The 15,475-nt window shown below is 46.1% G+C and overlaps 1 protein-coding gene across 1 annotated transcript in view; it reads left to right on the top strand.

The window, feature by feature from the left end:
• Window positions 1–2,658: 2,658 nt before the first annotated feature.
• PREX1 (phosphatidylinositol-3,4,5-trisphosphate dependent Rac exchange factor 1) overlaps window positions 2,659–15,475 on the top strand; it is a gene marked incomplete at its 5' end in the record, with an annotated part of 115,040 nt that continues 102,223 nt past the window's right edge. The window contains 2 exon segments of the mRNA XM_077460609.1: window positions 2,659–2,803; window positions 14,185–14,285. Of these exon segments, the coding sequence (XP_077316735.1) occupies window positions 2,659–2,803; window positions 14,185–14,285 (246 nt within the window).

Here is a 15,475-nt window from a genome sequence, read left to right as displayed (position 1 = left end):
GATTGGCTCTTCCCCCCCCCCCCCCATCTGTGATCAGCTGTGGCAGATCACTTCCGATGTGCGCCACGCGGGTGAGGAGGGGGGACACAAAAGAAGCGCGCTCACGGGTAGGACATCAAAAGACGCCCTCACGGAACTGTGCGACCGCGCTGTAGAAGAGGTTAAAAACATAAACTTGCGCTGTTATATTTAACGGGTGGAAGTTTATCGTTTCCCAATTTGGCGCTGTAGATCGACGCTTTTCGCTACAGCTTGGCTTCTTCAGGATCCGCGCCTTTTGTATATGGAAACAAAAATTCATCCAGAGAAGTAACGACAACCCATCACATGTACAACAACCGAGAGGATTATCATTTTACAAAAAGGGAAAAAGAAATAAATAATATCGTTATAATATGAAACCTTCGGGAAGAAAACGAGAGAGGGGTGAAAAAAAAGGCGTGGCTCCTGAAGAAGCGAAACGCGTAGACATGGAAGCCTATAAAGTAGTTGCACTCATTAAATACATCGACATACGGAAACCGTGGTCTGTGGTTTTATGATATTTATTATTATTTTTATTTTTTTTACTGCTATATCATTGGATGTTCTCTTTTGTGGCGTGTTGAGCCGCCGCCCCTTTATGCCGCCTTCGGCTTCAGTGTTCACTCAGGAAAACGATCACTGGATGTTGGCGGTGTTTGCCACATGTCAAAGAATAAAAAATAAAATAAAAACTGTGATTTATGAGGCTCCTCCCCCTCAGCAGGTTATTTAGGTAGGTAGTGGGTGTGGCCACATACAGAACACGCCCCCCCCCCCCCACACACAGGTACAAATTTTCTTCATTCAGAAATTCGGATGTATCCAAATTACAACGCTAACAAAGTTAAGCGAATCCGAAATTCGGACGAAATTTAATTTGAATATAAAATAATAAAGCAATAGAATAAAAATAAAAGAATAGTAAAGAATAAAATTTAATAGAATAAAAAAAAATAGAATATGACCGTCTTCCAAAAAACTAATTTCTAATAGATTTAGAATCCAAAACAATGGAATCCAAATAATAAAATAGAAACTAAGAGGATGGAGTAGAATAGAATAACATATAAATAATATAACCATCTTCAGAAATTTGTATAGAATAAATTTGAATAGAAAAGATTAGAATAGAAAATAGAAGAGAATAGAATATAAAAGAATAAAAAAAATTATAGGGAATTAAATAGAATATAGCTGTTATATTCTTTATATATTATTTTATTCTATTCTATTGATTTTCTAGTCTATTCTTTTCTATTCTATTAAAATTTCGGAATATGATGGTTACATATTCTATTCTATTTTTTTTTTTTTTTTTTATTCTTTTCTATTCTAAACTTTTCTATTCTGTTCTAATTTTTTCTATTTTCTATTCTGATCTTTTCTATTCAAATTAATTCAATTCAAAGTTTGAATTTTGGAAGATGGTTTTATATTCTTTCTATTTTATTCTATTCTATTGTTTTCTCTTATTTTCTATTCTGTTCTTTTCTATTATTTTCTATTCTATTCCAATAACTTCTATTCAAATTTGAATGCATTCTATTCGAAATTCGAATTTCCGATTTCGATATTTTTTTGGAATGGAGTACATTTTTTTTTTCGAATGCGGTTACATTTTTCTAATTTGAATACGAAACAAAATGAATTTCGAAAACGATTGTAACGAATTTTAATGAAACTAATTTACAAAACAATTTTTTTTTCACCTTGCACATGTGTCTGTTCTGTTATATTCTGTTCTGTTATATTCTGTTCTGTTATATTCTGTTCTATTATATTCTGTTCTATTATATTCTATTCTGTTCTATTATAGTCTGTTCTGTTCTATTTGAAAACGAATGTAATGAATTTAACTTAACTAATTTACAAAACATTTTTTTTCACATTGCGCATGTGTCTGTTCTGTTATATTCTGTTCTATTCTATTATATTATATTCTATTCTGTTCTATTGTGTTCTGTTCTGTTATATTATATTCTGTACTTTTCTGTTCTATTATATTCTATTCTGTTCTGTTATATTCTATTCTGTACTTTTCTGTTCTATTATATTCTATTCTGTACTATTATGTTATATTCTATTCTGTTCTATTATTTCCTGTTCTGCTCTATTATATTCTGTTCTATTCTGTTATATCATATTCTATTCTGTTCTATTATGTTATGTTCTGTTTTATTCTGTTCTGTTATTTTCTGTTCTGCTCTATTATATTCTGTTCTATTCTGTTATGTTATATTATATTATATTCTGTTCTGTTATATTGTGTTCTGTTTGATTATATTCTGTTCTGTTATATTCTATTTTGTTATATTCTATTATATTCTGTTCTGTTCTATTATATTCTGTTACGTTATATTCTGTTATATTCTATTCTATTATATTATGTTATATTATATTCTGTTATATTATATTCTATTCTGTGCTGTTATATTCTATTCTGTTCTATTCTGTTCTGTTTTATTATATTCTATTCTGTGCTATCCTATTTTGGTATATTCTATTCTGTTCTCTTCTGGATCTTCTTTAATCAGCTCTGTGGTGGGCTCACAGTTTGGGCCAAAGTTCCTCTTGAATAATTCCCTAGCGGGGGGTGCGCGGGTTGCTCTGACCGATGTTGTTTTGTTGCGGTAGGTCTGAAGCTGGGGATGGAGCGGGACGCCTATGTGATGATCGCGGAGAAAGGCGAGAAGCTCTATCACATGGTCAGCAAGAAATCCAACCTCATCAAGGACCGGAGGAGGAAATTCAGCACCGTCTCCAAATGCTTCCATGGAAAGTGAGTAGAAAAGATCCATTCATGGGGCTGACCTGGAAAGCTCCGCCGAGTTGCGGGCCGCATACATAATGAGCCGCCGCCGACAGGGCGCCCCATTCACCGCTCCGCGGGCCCGGCGCGAATCCACGCTCTTCAGACCTCCGGAGACAATCTACAGAGGGAGACAAAAAAAAAGGTCCCACTTATCAGCCGCAGCGAATCGAAATCCTCCCTGCGGCCAAAAATAGAAGAGCGACGACCCCATCCGCCCGCCGCTCCGTCCTGCGCAGTGCGAGGTCCCTCTTTATTGTGACGGGACCCCCAAAATATCCTTCAATAGACCTGTGCACATCCACCATCCCTGTGCTGAGTTCCCGGGTCTGTACACCCGCTGTGCCCATTATGAGGGGTTCCCACCATCCCTGTGCTGAGTTCCCGGGTCTGTACACCCGCTGTGCCCATTATGAGGGGTCCCTACCATCCCTGTGCTGAGTTCCCGAGTCTGTACACCCGCTGTGCCCATTATGAGGGGTTCCCACCATCCCTGTGCTGAGTTCCCGGGTCTGTACACCCGCTGTGCCATTATGAGGGGTTCCCACCATCCCTGTGCTGAGTTCCCGGGTCTGTACACCCGCTGTGCCCATTATGAGAGGTTCCCACCATCCCTGTGCTGAGTTCCGAGTCTGTACACCCGCTGTGCCCATTATGAGGGGTTCCCACCATCCCTGTGCTGAGTTCCCGGGTCTGTACACCCGCTGTGCCCATTATGAGGGGTTCCCACCATCCCTGTGCTGAGTTCCCGGGTCTGTACACCCGCTGTGCCCATTATGAGGGGTTCCCACCATCCCTGTGCTGAGTTCCCGAGTCTGTACACCCGCTGTGCCCATTATGAGGGGTTCCCACCATCCCTGTGCTGAGTTCCCGGGTCTGTACACCCCGTGTGCCCATTATGAGGGGTTCTCACCATCCCTGTGCTGAGTTCCCGGGTCTGTACACCCGCTGTGCCCATTATGAGGGGTTAATTTTGTTTATTGAAAATCTTACAAACAACAACTTATATACAATAAAACCATAATAAATAAATAAATAAAACATATTTACAAAATAATTGAATATGATTATACAAACCAGAAAGAACAAGAACAAAATAAACAGTGCAAAACAAATTGCACACAACATAATCCCTATGGGAGAGCCAGACTAAGGAACATCACCGTCACCATGCATGGAGCCTTTTATCAAAATCATATTGGATCTGAAAATCTAGGGGAGTGAAAGGAGAATACAAAGAAAGCCGCACACCCCGAGATCAACAGGCAGCAGCTACAGAGCCCTGATATTCCTCCACGCCTTTATCCAGGCCTCCTGCTGCCACCTGTCTTTCTCAAGACCCCGAATCTTCCCAACCTCACCCAGAATGTTCTGCACCAACACTTCCACAGGGAGGATTTTACCCCGTAAGGATACCTGACACCGTGCACTCCACGTGAAATAACGGACTACTAAACTAACTAAAAAAAGTGTTTCCAAATCATAATCCCGACGAGTCTGGAAAGCCCCATACACCCACTCTGCATAACTCATATGGGGAGGAAGGGTATACTCAGAGCCCTCCCCACCCTCTTGTACACCTCTATATTAAAAGGGCACTGAAGTAGAAAGTGATCCATGGACTCCACCACTCCTCCACACTCCACTCTCGGGCAGCCCCGATCACTCATGGAAAGAAACTTCAAGTTGCCCTTCACATATAGTTTCCCATGAAAGGCAAGCCAAGCCTGATCCCTAAACTTCATTGGGATTCTCTCCAAATTAATCAACCGCAAACCCACCCCCAAAACCAGGCTTGGGCAATCCCTCAAGGCCAGTGGCTCGCAAAAACCAGAGCCTCATGATCCGCTTCTCAAGAAGTTTCCTTGGAAGAGATCTGACTTCTCCTGCCGTTACTTGCCACTGCCGAAGCATTTTCAAACACGGGGCAACATAAGCCGGGAGCTTATCATGCTTGACCCTCAGGCTTTTCACTGGCCCACCATTTTCCCAGTCTCGCAGAAAGGGCCTAAACCAGGACTGGAAAATACCAACCCACCCAGGCGGTCTCTCTGCCAACATGTTACCAAGATTGTACTTCACAAACATCAGAGAGAAAAAGACTACAGGGTTGACCATCCCTAGACCACCCTCCCGCCTAGAAAGGTAAGTCACATTCCTTTTGACAAGGTTTATTCTGTTCCCCATAACAGCTGGAAGAAACAAGTATAGACCCTGGTATAGAGAGAAGCTGGCAAAACGCAAACAAAACTGACATATAGAAAAATCGGAATCAGGTAAGTCTTGATCAGATCAACCTTTTCCCTCAAGGAAAGCTGCCAACCTTTCCAGCTTGCCACCTTGGCATCGGCATTCTCCAGCCTGTTCACCCAATTTGCATGACCATAGTCACCTGGGCCAAATTCAATGCCTAGAACTCTAATTTTTTGCTGGGGCTCCGGGAAGTCATCCGGGAGAACAAAGCTCTCACCTTCCACGCCCATCCAGAAAGCTTCACACTTGTCCTGGTTGACCTTTGAACCTGATGCCTCTGAATACTGTGTTATCACTGAGACCACCTCCTGCGCCTCCCCAGTCCCAGAGACAAAAACAGAAACATCATCAGCATAGGCCACAACTTTTCAAAGGAGGCTCACCAGCGATGCCCAAAGGTACCCCACACAATGGCCCATTCTCCAGCCTTCTGATGAAGGGGTCAATTTGCAAATGCATATAACAGAGGACTCAATGGGCACCCCTGACGCACACCCGAGCCGACCACAAAGGGTTGCCCGACCCAACCATTAACTAGCGGAAAGCTTTCAGCCCCTTTGTACAAAATCTTAAGCCAATCAATGAAACCCCCCTCCAGGCCATATCTGCCAAGAAGGAGCCATAAGTAATCATGATTAACCCGATCAAAGGCCTAGCCTGATCCAATGTCAGCAAAAATTTACCCCAACCAGCAGCACCTACAACGCTCCAAGGCCTCCCGGACGGCTAACACTGCCTGAGAAAGTGCTTCTACCTTGGACCGAACAGTGCTGGTGGTGGGATAACAAACTTGCCTGCCACTGGCGATAATCGCCAGAAAAAAATCTTTGCCAGTATCTTTCTATCGACATTAAGAAGGCTAATGGGGCGCCAATTCTCAATCATCGAAGGATCTTTACCCTTTGACAGAAGGATCACTGCAGATTGCCTCATGGAGGGAGGGAGAGAACCCTCCTGCAAACAGCCATTAAAAACCTCCGCAAGGTAGGGAGCCAGGATCGTCTTGAAACATTTATAAAACTCAGCTGTCAACCCATCTGGCCCTGGCGTTTTCTTGATGGCCAGTTTATCAATAGCCTGGACTACCTCATCTGCAGTGATTTCATCAGTCAAATTCATCAAAGGAACATTACTTTCCAGTCCTGGTGTAGAGTCCAAAAAACCCAACATCCTTGTCCGATCAAGGCTCCTTCCTCCCAGGAGATCGGCATAGTATGACCTGACCACCTCCAGGATCCCTGACCTAGACTTCGTCAGAGAGCCCGTACTGTCCTTCAGGCCATGGACCGTCTTAACTGCTACGCTCTGTTTACAGTTCTGGTAAGGGTCAGGCGAATGGTATTTCCCGTAATCCCTCTCCTGAACCAAAGAGGCGTGCCGGTCATATTCATGTCTCCTAAGGAGGAGCTTCACCTCAGAGATCGCCCCAGAATCTCCTCCATTCGAAACAAGGCGGTCAAGTTTCCTCCGCAAATGCTGGTAGGTGAAATACTTATCTTGCTGCTTCTTTCTTCCTATGGCCTTGAAAAGCCTAACAGTCCGCTGTTTTACAAGCTCCCACCATTCTGACTTGCTGTTGCAAAAGTCTAGGATTGTTACCTGTGCTTGAAAAAAATCCTCAAAGGATTGTCTTACTCTCTCGTCTTCCAGGAGGGCCGAATTCAATCTCCAGATACCCCTCCCCCTAGGTGGCATGTCTGAGGCATTCAGAGTCACAGACAGAATACAGTGATCAGAAAACTCCACTGCCCGACACACAGGTGCCGAAAAAGCAGAGTCTCCCTTTAAAAAAAACCTATCTATCCTACTCTGACTACTACCTCTCTGAAAAGTGAACCCCGTGCTGTCTGGGCAACGCTTAATGTGCGCATCTACCAGACCTGCTTCCCTAACTATCGCATTGAGAAAAAGGGTGTCATAGCCCAGCTTATCTCTGAAACCTCTCCTGTCTTTAGACCTAGTAATGGTGTTGAAATCACCTCCAAAGATAACCTGCTGGGCCGTAAAAAGAAAAGGCTTAATCTTTGTAAAGAGGCATTTCCTGTCCCACTTTGTCTGGGGACCATAGATGTTAATCAGGCGCAAGTCCTGCCCCCCTACAGAGACGTCCAAGACCATGCATCTCCCAATCTCTACCTCAATTACCCGCCGGCACGTTACCATACCAGAAAAAAGGACTGCAACCCCGCTGTAAGGCTCGGCCGCAAGAGACCAAAATGAGGGACCACGTCTCCACTCCTTCTTTGCCAGATGTATATCGGCCAGACTATTCAGATGGGTCTCTTGTAAAAACAAAATGTCAGCATCAAACTCGCTGAGCAAAAATAAGGCCATATGACGAGCGCTTACTGATCTCAAGCTGGCAACATTAATGGTTGCCACTTTTAACGGAGTGGGAACTGCCATCAGGGTAATTGAGGCAGACGTTTCTTAGCCTGACTACTCCCTCTGCCTGGAGAACCAGCACGTTTTGTTGCGCCCTGGCACTCATCATCCATGGAGGACGCTGAACTGAACGAGTCCCACTCATCATCATCATCGTCCGACAGGACCTTAAACTTATTTTCCAAAGGCAAAACTACAGGATTTAAGGGAACTGAACCCCTTTTTTTCCTTCTTTTGCCCCTCCTCCTCCTATCCTCCAACCACTCCATATCATCTTTGGATAAACCACAACCAGCCTCCCCACACCTATCCTCCCCTTCAACCCCCTCCCCCCCACTCTCCCTTCCCTTATCTACCACCAGGCCAGCCTCCCCACTATTTTCCCCACTCCTCTGGCCCCCACGATCTGCAATAGGAACCCTGCAGCGTCGGGGGAGGGGGACTGGCACCACACCTGATGCACCAGCCTCAGCACCTCTTGCTGCCTCTGCAATTTTAGAAGACACAGAAGGATAAGACACAGAAGGATTGGACACATTCTTGGCAACTGAAACTTTACATACAGGCTGGGCGGACACAGACACATTGGGTACTGGCACAGACTGGGAGGACACAGACACATTGGGTACTGGCACAGACTGGGGAACCACAGACTGGGGAGACACGGACCCATTGGGTATGGGCACAGACTGGGGAGACACAGACCCATTGGGTATGGGCACAGACTGGGGAGACACAGACACATTGGGTATGGGCACAGACTGGGGAGACACATTGGGTATTGGCACAGACTGGGGAGACACATTGGGTATTGGCACAGACTGGGGAGACACATTGGGTATTGGCACAGACTCAGATGGAATCACAGGCCCTCCAGCTGATGAGCTCTGAAGAATCCTCCATGTCCAGACGGAAAAACTCCCTCATGAGCTCAGGCTTGTTGTGCATTGCCTCAGGACACTGACTATAAGGATGTCCCACTGCATTGCATAGATTACACCTTATAATATTACAGTCTTTTGCCAAATGCCCTATACCCTGACACAGGGAGCACTTCATCACTGGACAGGAGGATGCAAGATGCCCTTTATCTCCACATTTATTGCAGAGCTTTGGCTGGCCCGGGTAGAAGATGGTCAGCCTGTCCCTCCCCAGGAAAGCTGAGGATGGCAGATGCTGCACAACATTATCAATAACCTTTAGTTTCAGCTGCACAGACCATCCCCCTGTCCATATTCCCCGATCATCCAAAATCTTTCTCAGGGGGCTCAGGACGTCCCCATACCTCCTCAGCCATACAGTCAGATCCCCTTGGGGTATGGACTCATTGCGCACAAGTATTGTCACCATCTTAATGAGGGGCTGGCGGGATATAAGTTTGGGGATGAGCCCTTTCCAGTCCGGCAGGCCCCTACACACGTGTTCAAACTTCTCCCAAAATATGTCCAGAGACTCGGGACGGATAAAGGACAAATCATATTCATAGGAACCTGCCGGACTGATCAGGGCGAAGATATCCGCAGGCCTAAACCCCATCTGCAGGATTTTATCCACCACCACCCTCCTATGTGGGGGGTTTCCATCACCTTCCCATTTCAGTTGTACAACATTCCTCCTTTTAAACAGGGAGAAAGATAAAACGTCCCCATGTTCCCTCCCTGCTTGTTCCCCTTCCCAGATCCTGTGGCAGCAACACCAGCATAAGTTTTTCTTCCAGCTTTTGCAGTCTTGTCCTCAGATACATTCAAACCTGCTGGCAGAGAGTCTGAATCAGCTGGGATAGAAGTCTTCTGATTAGCAGGACCCACCCCCTCCCCCGAACACTCAGCTTCAATCCTGGGAGCCGTCACAGTCTTGGCTGCTGCAGACTCCTGGAGAGTTGTAGTACTACTGCTCCCAGCATCACCTCCACCATTCACAGGAACAGTCGCTGTGCCTGGTCCAGGCAAAGTCTCTGTATTGTCCATGGACCTCTCTGCAGACTGAAGCTGACAGTTATTAGCAGATGCCATTGCTTGATGTACATTGTCTATGGGTCTGGGCTGACTGTCTGTAGCACTACAACCCTCAGCAGGCCCATTGTTATTAAAGATCCCACCATCCTGCACACACACAGTACCTGCAGCTGCTCTCTCCACAGGTCTTTCCTCCACAGGGCTGGGAATGGTGTCCATCTTCTCCTCACCTTCCTGGGGAGCTGAATCTGGACTGGTCTCCAGTTTGTTGATGAAATCCAACATGTCAGAACCTTCAACCTCCGGCTCAGATGTTCCACATTGCTGGGGAGGGAAGGGGACAGAGGCCTCCGCCATTGAGGGCTCAGCAGATGTCCGAGGTGTTGAAACACTGGGCTCATCCTCCGGGCCCACTTTCTCACTCTCTGCTTCCATCTCCTCGCTCTCCATGCAAGAAGAGGCTCCCTTCCTCAGTTGATTAAATCGCTCCTCATTCTTATATTTCTCCTTAAAAGCTCCACTATTCTCCTTCAGAGAACTCACCAATTCTTTCTGCTTCCGCAGAGCTTGTTCCAGGTCCTTCAATTCAGGCCTCAGAGCCGGTCTCTTCTTACTGAAGACTTTGGCACAAAACTGCTTTTTCTTTTTAAATTCAGCTTTCAAAGCTCCCAACTTCTCCTCTTCCTTCTCAATCCGCTTCAGCGTTTCCACAATCCTCCGTCTAAAGGCAGACAGAGATTCATCCTTCCTTGGGCCAGGCCCAGAATCTTCCACAGGTTGAGGCCTATCCAGGGGGCCCCCGCCAGGGTCCTCCCCAGGATGCAGCATCCTTCCTGGGGCAGAGGAGTAACTCTAGCCCCTGGTCTCTGGAAGCACAGGAGCAAAGGAACTAGCAACCTCTCACCTCGCTGTCAAGGAGAGGAATGGCAGTTTCCCACCATCCCTGTGCTGAGTTCCCAGGTCTGTACACCCGCTGTGCCCATTATGAGGGGCTCCCACACACCCTGTGCTGATTTCCCGGGTCTGTACACCCGCTGTGCCCATTATGAGGGGCTCCCACCATCCCTGTACTGAGTTCCCGGGTCTGTACACCCGCTGTGCCCATTATGAGGGGCTCCCACCATCCCTGTACTGAGTTCCCGGGTCTGTACACCCGCTGTGCCCATTATGAGGGGCTCCCACCATCCCTGTACTGAGTTCCCGGGTCTGTACACCCGCTGTGCCCATTATGAGGGGTTCCCACCATCCCTGTGCTGAGTTCCCAGGTCTGTACACCCGCTGTGCCCATTATGAGGGGCTCCCACCATCCCTGTACTGAGTTCCCGGGTCTGTACACCCGCTGTGCCCATTATGAGGGGTTCCCACCATCCCTGTGCTGAGTTCCCAGGTCTATACGCCCGCTGTGCCCATTATGAGGGGTTGCCACCATCCCGGAATGGATTTTTGTTCATTTTCTGGTGCTGGGATATGTAGTACCCCTCAGGAATGGGGAGGATTAATCCAGGGGGTACCCAGCAGAGAGGGGCTCCATTCACAGGACACTTTTCCCGACACCGGCAATCACGACACGCAGCTCCCCATCTGACTTTTGTAGGAAAACTTCTATTTGAGGGTTGCCGTCTCTTTAAGCCTGCGGTTTGCCGGGTTCTTCGCTGGCGCGGTATGATACGGCTGGAGATTTGCCGTCATGCTGTAAACACATTTACTGGACGCTGTTTCTCATTCAGCACAAGCGGCACGCCGAGTTAAAAGGGATCTTTCATTTTTTTAATAATGCCAGGAAGCGGCTTCCCATGAAATGGATTTTCCTCACACGGAGAGGGGGGTGGGGGGGGGGATATTTGGTCTCGGCTAATTATAAATGGGACGACGTTTGATGCTATTAGAGTATTAGAGCCCACTCAGTACTGGAGCCATCCTTCACCCCGCTTTATATCCGATGTGCTGTGACTGAGCGTGTGACAGCGCCGAATGGTGTCCGGATATCTGTGACAGCGCCGAATGGTGTCCGGATATCTGTGACAACGGAGAATCGTTGTGTCATCTGACCAGAAGAAGAGACACCAGACCTGGAGGAGTCATTCATTGACACCAACAATGACGCCTCCCTCACCAAATCAGTTCTGCTGCATAAATTAGAACATGGAGACACCAACCGCAATTGTCTAGTATGGCGGGACGAAGAACCGTTCTTCATCAATTTACCCCAAGAATATAGGACTCCAGGGACCATCCCAGCACCCAACCCAAACCTTTCATCAGTGACGAGAGAACTTCCACCCTTTCACTCCACCATCTTTACTCTAGTTGAGAGAACTTCCATCTTATCACTCCACCATCTTTACTCTAGATGAGAGAACTTCCATCTTATCACTCCACCATCTTTACTCTAGATGAGAGAACTTCCATCTTATCGCTCCACCATCTTTAGCCCAGACAAGAGCTTCCACCCCATCACTCCACTATCTTTACTCTAAACAAGAGAACTTCCACCTTATAACTCCACCATCTTTAACCTAGAGGAGAGAACTTTCACCCTATCACTCCACTATCTTTACTCTAGACAAGAGAAATTTCATCCCATCACTCTACCCCCTTTACTCTTGAGAGGACTTCCACCCTATCACTCCGCCATCTTTACTCTAGATGAGAGAACCTCCATTCTATCGCTCCACCATCTCGACTCTAGACAAGATAACCTCCACCCTATAATTCCACTATCCTTACGAGAGAACTTCCATCCCATCGCTCCACCATCTTTACTGTAGACAGAGAACTTTTACGCTATCATTCCACCCTCTTTACTCTAGATGAGAGAACTTCCACTCTATCGCTCCACCATCTCGACTCTACACAAGATGACCACCACCCTATTACTCCACTCTCCTTACTCTAGATGAGAGAACTTCCACCCCATCATTCCACCATCTTTACTCTACTCTAGACAAGAGAAAATCCTCCCCATCACTCTACCCCCTTTTACTCTTGAGAGAACTTCCACCCATCACTCCACCATCTTTACTGTAGACAAGAGAACTTCTACCCTATCATTCCACCCTCTTTACTCGAGAAGAGAGAACTTCCACTATATCCCTCCACCATCTCAACTCTAGACAAGATAACCTCCACCCTATTATTCCACTATCCTTACTCTAGATGAGAGAATTTCCAACCTATCACTCCACCATTTTTAATCTAGACGAGAGAACTTCCACCCTATCACTCCACCATCTTTACTGTAGACAAGAGAGCTTCTACCCTATCATTCCACCCTCTTTACTCGAAAAGAGAGATCTTCCACTCTATCCCTCCTTCATCTCAACTCTAGACAAGATAACCTCCACCCTATTATTCCACTATCCTTACTCTAGACGGGGGAAATTCCACCCTATCACTCAACCATTTTTAATCTAGACGAGAGAACTTTCATCCCATCACTCTACCCCCTTTTACTCTTAAGAGAACTTCCACCCTACCACTCCACCATCTTTACTGTAGACAAAACAACTTCTACCCTATCACTCCACCCTCTTTACCCTAGATGAGAGAACTTCCACTCTATCCCTCCATCATCTTGACTCTAGACAAGATAACTTCCACTGTATTACTCCACTATCCTTACTCTAGACGAGAGAACGTCCACCCTATCACTCCACCATTTTTAATCTAGACGAGAGAACTTCCATCCCATCACTCCACCCTCTTTGCTCTAGACGAGAGAACTTCCACTCTATAACTCCACCATCTTTACTGCAGACAAGAGAACTTCTACCCTATCATTACATCCTCTTTACTCTAGATGAGAGAACTTCCACTCTATCGCTCCACCATCTCGACTCTACACAAGATGACCACCACCCTATTACTCCACTATCCTTACTCTAGAAGAGCGAACTTCCACCTTATCACTCCACTTAGTACTCCACTTAGCATTCCACAGTGGGCCCTTGATGTGTGTTAATATGCTGGGCACATGATTTATAGGATATGATGGGCTTCTAATGTGTAGTATATTATGGGCACCTGATTTATAGGATATGATGGGCCCCTAATCTGTAGTAATATTATGGGCCCCTGATGTTTAGTATATGCTAGGCACCTGATTTATAATTTTTGATGGCCCCCTAAGGTGTAGGCCATGAGGGGCCCCCAATGGTGATACATAGGGTACATACATGCTCTTCAGATATATACTGCAGTAGTCCACATGAAATAAAACATAGCTATTATGCATGGATCGGATCGGATCCTCGGAAATAATGAAACCACATACGAAGCCTGTTCATCTTTGCTAAGGGGATCAAAAAGTCCTCCAGAGCCACATATGGTTCACAGGCAACTGGAGGAGGGGGAGGGGGACCAGAGCTGGGATGTTTGTTCATAAACATTACAGATGTTCGCAGTCCTTTTACTGATGAGGCAGAACAATTTCTGGATTTGTATCAGAGAATTAAGATCCTTTTATCTTCAGTGAATGGGTGGCACAGTAAATTATCATCGTTTCTTATTCTGTCCCAATAGAAAGCCGACATTAATATATCTTATATACATAAGTCGCCAATAGGAAGATACGACCACCGCTCCATTGCAGGTCATAGCAAGCCTTTGTAATATGGGTCTTGTAATCTTATGGGCCTCGGGTCCTGTGCATCCACTCTGGTCACGTCCCAACATTATACTTTATCAACATTATCAGTCTGATCAGGGAATAGAAAACCTTTCCTGCCTTTTATCATGTCCCGTTCTGTCTCTCTGCAGTGAATTGGTATCCTGGTTGATGGAGAACGGAGAGATCAGCAAGCCGGAGGAAGGGGTCAACCTGGGCCAGGCTCTGCTGGAGAACGGCATCATCCACCATGGTGAGATCCCCCGGACTATACATCCCAATGTTCTGTCTTCTAACTGATCAGCATGTGCATTAACAGAGATATAATCGATCATCAATAGATCAAAAGACAATTTTTACATTTAAAAAAAAAAAAATTATTCTGGATGAAGTAGAGAATGCTCTAAATCAGGGATATGCAATTAGAGGACCTCCAGCTGTTGCAAAACTACAAGTCCCATCATGCCTCTGCCTCTGGGTGTCATGCTTGTGGCTGTCAGAGTCTTGCAATGCCTCATGGGAGTTGTAGTTCTGCAACAGCTGGAGGTCCACTAATTGCATATCCCTGGTTTAAACCATACCCAGGGGCTCCCCGTACATACACACGCGGCCTTCTCTCACTTCCTCTGCTGGCTGCATGAGAGAAAATCTATAGATTCCTCGATCCACGTTAAACGGTATGGGTGGTGGAATCTGCTCTGCCGGCCGCATGAAAGAAAATCATTAGAGTTCTCTATCCTCATTATACAGTATGGCTGGCGGCAGGGGTGGCCCAAGACATTGTGCTGCCTGGGCCACAAAAAAAAAATCCCACCCACCAAAAGGCCCCCACATCCATTATTTTATATCATGATAACTAAAACTAAAATGATCAAATTAAATCAAATTATTAAAATCATCGGGAGGTCAGATTTACATGCAACAGCACCTTGTCTATGTGCAAATTTATGTGATATACCATTATGTTCAATTCCAAGAGGCTTGCTAGGGCAGTACATAGACGGGCTAGGGCAGCAGGCTAGGGTAGTACAGGGGCAGGCTAGGGTAGTACAGGGGCAGGCTAGGGTAGTACAGGGGCAGGCTAGGGTAGTACAGGACAGGGGCAGGCTAGGGTAGTATATAGACTGGCTAGGGTAGTATATAGACTGGCTAGGGTAGTATATAGACTGGCTAGGGCAGTATATAGACTGGCTAGGGCAGTAAATAGACTGGTTAGGGTCATATATGGACAGGCTAGGGTAGTATAGGGACAGGCTAGGGCAGTATAGGGACGGGCTAGGGCAGTATATAGACAGACTATGGTATAAGGAGCAGGCTAGGGTAGAATATAGACTCGCTAGGGTAGAATATAGACTGGCTAGGGCAGTATAGGGACTGGCTAGGGCAGTATAGGGACTGGCTAGGGCAGTATAGGGACTGGCTAGGGCAGTATAGGGACTGGCT

The sequence above is a fragment of the Lithobates pipiens genome, unplaced genomic scaffold, assembly GCF_037356315.1.
Source record: "Lithobates pipiens isolate NorthernLeopardFrog02 unplaced genomic scaffold, aLitPip1_a1.2 Scaffold_28, whole genome shotgun sequence".
Taxonomy (NCBI): domain Eukaryota; kingdom Metazoa; phylum Chordata; class Amphibia; order Anura; family Ranidae; genus Lithobates; species Lithobates pipiens.
This window is presented reverse-complemented; position numbering and strand designations above follow the sequence as displayed.